This window comes from Oryzias latipes, chromosome 19 (assembly GCF_002234675.1).
Source record: "Oryzias latipes chromosome 19, ASM223467v1".
In the NCBI taxonomy this organism is placed as follows: Eukaryota; Metazoa; Chordata; class Actinopteri; order Beloniformes; family Adrianichthyidae; genus Oryzias; species Oryzias latipes.
This window is the reverse complement of record NC_019877.2, coordinates 17,915,594-17,923,846: the sequence shown is the minus strand read 5'-3', so window position 1 is coordinate 17,923,846 and position 8,253 is coordinate 17,915,594. Positions and strand designations below refer to the sequence as shown.

General features: G+C 42.3%; 1 protein-coding gene across 1 annotated transcript; it reads right to left on the bottom strand.

The window, feature by feature from the left end:
* Positions 1 to 2,745: 2,745 nt before the first annotated feature.
* On the bottom strand, positions 2,746 to 6,971 carry sost (sclerostin). Its single transcript, XM_004080635.4, has 2 exons — positions 6,392 to 6,971; positions 2,746 to 4,480 (listed from the first exon to the last, which is right to left on the bottom strand). The coding sequence occupies exons 1-2, from the start codon at positions 6,639 to 6,641 to the stop codon at positions 4,071 to 4,073; spliced, it is 660 nt and encodes a 219-aa protein (XP_004080683.1). The 5' UTR covers positions 6,642 to 6,971; the 3' UTR covers positions 2,746 to 4,070.
* Between the last annotated feature and the right edge of the window lie 1,282 nt (positions 6,972 to 8,253).

Sequence of the window (8,253 nt, the reverse complement as noted above, 5' to 3'; positions counted from 1 at the left end):
GTGCCTAGGATAGCACAAGGGTTAATGAGACAACAATTACCCACTCAGCTGATTTAGAGGAAAGCTTGGAAATGTAAAGCAAAAAGAAGTTGAAACAGCTTCAAACCTGGTAAAATAACTTGGAACATCCAAAAACATATTTTAACTCTTCAGTATTAACTAGTTATCATCTGAGGCCATGAAACACTCCATATTTGAACTGGAAAACAGTAAGAGAAAGCTGGGAAAAAAAACTTTTGCTTCTCTCATTCACTTAGAAATCTGATGATCTTTTAAGTTTCCCATTTGTTTTAGGTAACCAGAGTTTAGAGCTTGATGGTGAACAACCGCCGTTTCTGAATGCATATCTCTCTGCCGGCATTTGTTCAACAGCAGCATCATCCGCCCATTGAATACCTGGCAATAAAGTTACGTTCACTCCAATCCTTGGCAATGTGTAAACATGCATTTCGGGTTATTACTGTCACTCTCATGCGTAGCTCAGTAATCTTTCTCCAGTCAGGGACATTATGTATTTGGTAGTGATGTACGTTCAAGAACCCATATTTAGTGCGTTCTTGAATGCGAGTCACATCCATGGCATGTTCATACCTTAAAAATGCTTAAAACGTACAAGAATTTTCCTTCTTGTTCTCATGGAAGACCTGACTCTGGTAAGTATGATCCACCTCTGTAAACATGTCCATTGCTTAGAATTCTAACCAAACAACCTAAAGATTTTACTTTGGTGGCCGCTCACCTAACAAGCTTATGCTGGTGCTGTTTGGAGTCATCGGCGTTTCAGGTTTTTGTAAAACTGTTGGCAAAAACAAGCATCTCTGTATCATCTGTATGCAGAACTTCCGTCCGTTTTGATGCCTGCGCCTGCAGCTTTGAACTGAATCTGGATATTTTCCCACCTCTCTGAGGTTAAAGAAGGAAAGCTAGATGTTTTGCCATTTCTGGAAACAGCATCACAGAGCCTGAAAGAGAGCTAAAGACGTGGCGAGTTGGAGAGCTTTATTGAGAAACTGGTTGTCGTAGGAAGTTGTCGGTGGAACGATAAGTGTCTGAGAGTCTGCACACAGAGCTCTGACAGCATATCGCCACAGCGCTTTTTTCCCATTTGGACAGAGGAAGTCAGCAATTATTTATCACGGCCAGCTTGTCAGATCTATAAATATTCCTTCCAGAGGCCATCAGTCAACCTGGGACTCCTGTTGAATTCTCACAGTTGTGTGTTGAGCCACGTTCGTTCTGCATGTAACAGAGCAGGGACCCTGAGGGACTCCTGCACCTGGTACTCCAAACTCCACTGATGACACTTGCATGAAGGCCTAAACGAAGTGTCGCAGACCTTTAACGTTTGCAAGGAGTAGATCCTCCTTGACTTCGGTATTTCCCATCTCTGCAGAGGTCACCTGCAGGTTGTGTGCACACATTTAATACATGGCAGATGCTTCGTCAGCATTTATGCCTTTAGTCCACAAGGCGATGCTTGGATTGCATTACTGAGTTTCTTTGCAAACTGCATCCACATAAGTTTCAGACTGAAAGTGCATGTCTGTTTTCTCTATGAAATCTGGGCTTGAAAATGACATAATGACTGTGCATTATGGTGTGAAATGTAATAGGCTAATAGTGTTCTGCATTGGCACAGTTAGGGACAAAGTCCGTCAGAGTTGCCACAGTGATTTTTAGTTTATTTGGTTACTGCACAACTCTTTGAGCACTTGGAACAACGTCCAGAGTTCTAGGGAGAAATGATTGTATGGCGGATGACTTTGCTTCAGATATGACAGGCAGGAACCCAACGCTGAAGTCTGTTAGCCAAGAACGGCGTTGTGAAATAAGTTCAAGGTCAATCGTATTAAACCAAAAACTGTTGGGGTAGATGAGACATCATGAGTGACCATCAACTGCAATGACGTTCATAGACTGGCACAGCTGCACAAAGTCATGTGAATTAATCATTTGGCATAATGGCTGAGTGTCACTTCCAAACTACTGAGATGATTTAATCTATCATTTGTATAAAAAGTCAGTGTAATATTTTCCAGATTGTTTCATTTATTAATACAATAGTTTTTGTGATTTAGACTAAACTTAGATGGAACCTTCATTGTTAAATCTGTCATTATTTTGACAAAAGGTCAATAACTTGCTGTTTCAGGTCCAGGCTTGAACCGGGGCCTTTTTGGCTCTGAAGCAAGATCCCTTCTTCTCTTCAAAAAAATTTAGCAGCATTTTCAGAATTTTTTTTTTTAATCCCATAGAACGTTGTTGCCAGATTCAGGAAATTTGAAAAAAAAATTAACTTCAGGACTTCAATTAATGAGGAGTTGCTAAACTTTTTCTGAGAAGTGCACTTTCTGTACTGTCAAGCATGGTGTGAGACTAATCATGACTTGGGAATAAACAAAAAATCCTGGAAACAGGCATCAAGTCATTTGAAAAAGACAGCAGGAGAAAATCTGAATATCAAGATGGAGGTTCAGGTAAAACTGCAACAGTCACTCTTTCACACAAAAAAACCTGTGGGTGCAGCTTAAACCAGCTCCTAACAACTTGAGGTATTCTGCTGAAATTCATGCGCTTAAAGGCACCAAACATAAACCATTAAATTGTTTCCTTTTACCTTTATATATTAATAAATGTGTAGTTTAAAATGTGAACTTTGTGCCTTATTGATAAATCAGTAAGCCAGTCGTGAATATTTTTATCTCAAACCTTAGTGTGATATGTACAAATGATACCAAACAAGTTACTTTCAAATATATGATTCCTTATTTTATTCATGTTCTGTACATTTCTTTTTTACTTTCAAAGTTTCCAACACAATATATGGCAATTATGGCTATCATTTACTACAAAAAGTTGCATAAATAATTTAAATGTGGAAATAAAAAATAAATATGCATATGAGTCTCTATAACAGTCCCTCTCTGTGTCTTTAGAAAAGCGGCTGTCCCTCCCTCCACCTTTAAAAAGGAGGTTCATGCAGCACGGCGCATGCATCTCACAGCTTTCCAGTTGCTCCTCCAAATATAGAGTTTTTAAAAAAGGCATTTGCCAGCGGGATTTGACAACTGAAATCAGAAAGCAATATGAGCAGAAACAAAGCTGGCAAAACACAGAAATGTTTCTTATGTTCTGCACACTTGTCGGTCTGGTTGAACGCCTTTTTGTCTGTGTTTCTGGTTCTAAGATCTGTAGAAGAGCTGAATGGCTGGTTGGATTTTTTTTTTTTTACGTTTTGGTTATCTACATGTAGTGCAGGCGTACAATGCAGCAGAGTAACACCACAGATGGACATAGGCGCGAAAGGCTGTTATCACTGGTTGCACTGCAAGAGAAATCCAGTGTGGGCACAACGAAGAGCCTCCTGCTACCAAGATAACAACCTCCTACACCATTTATGCATTTCTCCACTAAACCGGCCGTGTCTGGAAGAAATGTCTTGAATCAAACACAGGAATTGGCAAATTTAGGGGATTCACAGGAAAGCCCACTGCCCCTGTGGTGCTAAATTTGCTCTCCATCTACAGTCTCCCCGACTCCCTGCCTTTAGTTACCAGAGAAGTGCTACTGTACCTGACACTGATTCTACACCAGGATCGCCCTCTTTGGCTAAAACTGTCTGGAGATGGTTCCTTTCCAAACCAACATTGGAGCCCCCAGAACAAATGCACACTCCACCTCAAAGAGCTGGATTTCAATTGCTACGATGCAAAGACAAAGCTTCTCAGCTTTAGATAAAGCGAGTGTTGCTTCTGCATCTGCTGGATTTTCACAGATGGGGGTGGTTAAAGCTTTAGGATAATTTTTTTTTAAGTTGTATCTGTTTGACTTAAAGACACAGCCCGTGCCAGCTGAGGTTTAGGTTGGATAAAACTTATGACCAGTTACTACAGAGAAAACCCCTTGGTGGCATGCAAAATACATGTGATGGAGAGTTATGGACTGATTTGTTTCAATCAGCCTTAAAATTAGCTTTTATTTAACTTTTCAGTTTTCTCTTTCACCCCTCCTTGTGAAAAGGAGATTTATCGTGGGTGACGTGTGTCGGAGTTCTTTGGTCTCTGCTCAGTTCAGTACGAGTTTCCCGTGAGTGGAGTACTATTCTTGCTCCGATCTTTAGCCAAGCGGCCGGGCTTCTTGTTGCGTTGCGTCTTTGGCAGCTCCTTGGCTTCCGATTGGTTGTGGTGAGGCCTGAAGCGCTTGCACTTACAGGAGGTCACCACCCGGATTTTGTAAGTCCGAGTGTTGCCGTTGGGACACTGCAGCTGGACCCTCCGTGCGCGGGAGTGCGCCGGGACACAGCGGTAATCTGAAGCGCTGCTCCTCCACCACTTTCCACGGATGATTGAGTTCGGCATGAGGTAAGCGGGAAGGCACTGACCCGAGCACACCAGCTCCTTGACAGGCTTGGCGCTGCGGCAGGATCCGTCGGTAATGTAGCGGGTGGAGCGCAGCTCCCTGCAGCTCAGCTCTGAAGCACCTGGGGGGGGGAGAGAGCGCAGTTAATGCACATGGACTGAACCCAAAAGAAACACAGAGGGGGACCATCAATCTGTGGGTCAACTGCTTCTTTACAGCAGCTGGGTCTCCTTCCAGTCATTTGTCCGGTTCTATTTCTATCAACTGAAAAAAAAAAAAAAATCCAACACATTCAACTGAAATCCAGACCTGAAATATCGACAAATAAACAAACAAAATCAGGTCTATTTGACTCAAATCATTTTTACTTGATAAAGAAGGGCAACTGGCAGCAATAAGCAAATAACAAATCCAGACCAGAAGGCCATTAAACACACCAATCAAAGCAAACTGAGGTTTGGCTTGGATGAAAAAGCTGGCATCCTGCACCGGACCTCAGGAAGTGTTTGCGGTGACGGAGGACTAAATGACAGTCTGGTTGTTTTAGAGCAGCACAACTTGGACATCAGCCCGGCAGATTGGAGACACTCAGCTTGTAATCCTGCATTTTCAACAGGCAGGAATCACTGCCTAGTGTTTCTTTACAGGCTGTGTGCACAAAATAAAAAGGAGGAATTGTTGGTTAAGAAATGACACACTCAGAAAGGGATCTGTTTTCCTTTGTGGCCTTCCTTGCCAAAAATAAAGACCCGAACAAAGGATGGATGTGAGGTGACTTTCCTGTTTTTTGTTGGGTTTTTTCTAACCAGTAGAATATGATCTGGTGTTTTTCTCCATCGACTGCTGCAAGGACCAGAGCAGTTTCAAAAAAGATCCCTTGGCAGCACTTTGCAACAAATACCTGTCAGGTGGTTTTGTCACATCACCGCCTTTCTCCAACCGCACGGTTGCTATTCTCCTCTCAAACAAAGGCGGCCTGATGTACGGTTGCGTGAGTGGATTTTTGTTCTCCCACCCCCCTCGGCAGTGAAAGATGAGCCTAGGGAGAGGATTGGAGTGAAGCCAGGCTGTGGTCTCAAAGCCTGTGCTGTGACCCCACAAAGATCAGGGAGGAGCTGTCCCGACCAAAAGCCACACGATGGAAATAATCTGAGAGCTTTTTCTCCACCAAGCCCAACATGTGCTGCATATTCCTAAACAACAACCTGTTGAAATCAACTCATCTTTTCATCTTGAAATTCAAGAATTGCTCTCACTTTAGTGAAATCAGTTTTCCTGTTAATATAATCAATCATACTATTTGTTAGGGGGGGAAAAATGACCCCACCCCCCCATCTTAAATCACATTATCCGGCCTTCTCAATCATAACATGCTGGGAATACTGTCCAAAGGTGGGAATCCTTCTCAAATGATTGTACTTTAAAAGCTATTTAAAAAACCCTCCTAAAGACAACCCCCCCCCCCCCCCCCCCCCCGAAAAAAAAGACAGCAAACTGCAGGGCTTTGGGAAACATGTTGTTGCAATCAAATGGTTATGGCGTAAGTAGGGCTTGACTAATAGTATAAAGACAGAAGGAAACAACCTGGGAAGGGGGGGGGGGGGGGGGGTACAGAATTGGGGAAGGAACCACAAGAATGTGCATCTGATCATCCCCCCCCCCCCCCCCCCCATCAGTGTATTTAACAATACACACTCTCACACACATCAGCTCCTATACTGAAAGGGAAGCAGGTTGAATTTGGAAATGACAAAAAGCCAGTCTGCTGGACAGCCTTGAGTCTAATCCTGGCAATCAATTTAAAAATATTTATTCAGTTATTTAGAGATTTGATAGACTAAAAAAGTTGAATTTCTTTAAGTAGTTTTTTAAAGTGTTTTGTTAAAAATCTGTCTTTTAAGAGGAAAAATATTTGTTTAGAATTGCGGATTGGATTAGTAATCACCCATGTGCTTATCTTCACCACATTTTTCTACAAAGTTTGCCCAAATAGGTAATTGATGTAATATTTAAATATTAAAAGGACACTTACTATATGAAACTGTGTTTGCAGTCCTTCCACCGTTTTTCGCCCTGTTATTCAAAGTGTTGTTACTGTTGTTGTTGTTCTTGTTGGCTGCGTGCAGAATGGCCTCGTGCGGCGCGCCCGTGTTTTGCCCATAGTCCGGTAAAAGCTCGGTAGCATCATTCCTGATTCCCCGCCATCCCTTGGCGGCTGCGCAGCATCCCTGCAGCAGCAGCAGCGCCGAGCTGCAGAGCAGCAGCGCCGCGAACACCTGCATGCTTGTCGGGGCACAGATGGACCTCAACACAGGAGTAAATTTTTACAGAAAATGCAGACGGGAAAAATGTAAATAAATAAAAGCAAAAATACAGGAACGCGCAGGAACGGAGGAGTCCTTCTCCAAAGCGAGACGCGCTATTTAAAGCCAACTTTGCGGTCAGAGCGCACAATTACGCGCTGACACGGAGTGGGAGGAGTCGAACCTGGATGAGGGATTCATTGTGAATGGGGGGAGAGAGGAAGGTAGACATGAAAAAGAGTGAAGGAATGAGACCATGAAGGTCAGAGAAGATGAAAAGAGGAGGTGAGAGGAGTGGAAACGAGAGTTGTGGTGGAGTGACAGAGAGGAGAGCTGACTTAATCCAAGTGACGCAATTAGTGCGCACATAAGTGTTGGGGGGGGGGGGTGCAGCAACTATACTATGACGACTTTCTGAAGGCATCTTTCCTAGGGAGGGAAAAGGGGGTGTAGGAATCAGATCCTGTATGTTTGAGGAAAGGACCACACTCAAATGAATTATTCATGACGTGTGAATGACCCTTCATCAGCGACTCTCAGCATCATCAGGACTGTCTGCATGAATAGAAAATACATCACCAAGTGTCTGTTTACCAAATCTGAGTTTAGCAGAGGCTTTTCACGAGAATCTGATATTCTATATCTCCATATCTGTTTGGAATTTGTGAATTAAAGCTGCTTGGCAGCCCTCACGCCCCTGTGATGTGATGCCTGCTGACAGATGGAGGCTATCTCATTCAAACACTGCCCTCTTGAGGGAGAGCCTTGGGAAGGACATTCAGGCTCGTTAGCATCACTCTGCTGTTTTGCAAGGCAGTCCAGGACAAAACTTGATCAATCATAAGGTTCTAAAGTTCTGACTTTTAAAAAGGGAAGTTTGAGTTTATTCATGTCATGGATTAAATTCTGTCTCAAAAGGATGAGCCAAAAATCAGCTTGTAATGTTAGTAATGAATGATTAGGATCAATCAACAGGAAATCCCCCTCTTCGGAACCACTCCATAAGTGTCAGGTCCAATTCCTGTTCATGAAGTACAGGAAAAGTAATTAGGCTTCAGTTTGAAAGCCAGAGTTTATGGAAAATCCTCCCTGATTTTATCAAACAAACAATGCTAATATGTTAGTGAATCATACTCTGTTCAAAAACAAAAAGTGAGCGGAAAAATCTCTGTAATACACTGGAAATCTGGTTAACACCAACCTTTTTTATGGTTAGAATCCCATGTTGATGTTGTTCTTATTTCGTTTTGTCCAGAAGAACAAACATCCACTGACCCATCCATCTTTTTAACCCGCTGAACCCCTTTTAGGGTCGCTGAAGCCTGGATACTGTTAAGGCCACATTCAGCGATAAGAATCTAAAATAAAAAATGTTTTTTTAAAGACCCATAAAACTGTATATATTCAAAAATACTTTGCTCTCCAACATTGATCTTATTTCTCCTAGTGATTTCTAAAATACTGTAATGTCTTCTTACATCAATATTATGTACATCATTTTGTAATTTGATTTTATTATTGCTCAAGGTTTTTTTAATGATCTGCAATTTGGTATATCAGAAATTCAGAACTGGATAAAGATAACTTGTGT

Coding starts and splice junctions, on each gene's coding strand:
- sost (XM_004080635.4), bottom strand. CDS start 6,641: ATGCAGGTGTTCGCGGCGCTGCTGCTCTGCAGCTCGGCGCTGCTGCTG. Junction 4,481..6,391: donor TGCAAACACAGTTTCATATA/GTAAGTGTCCTT, acceptor TCCCCCCCCCAG/GTGCTTCAGAGCTGAGCTGC.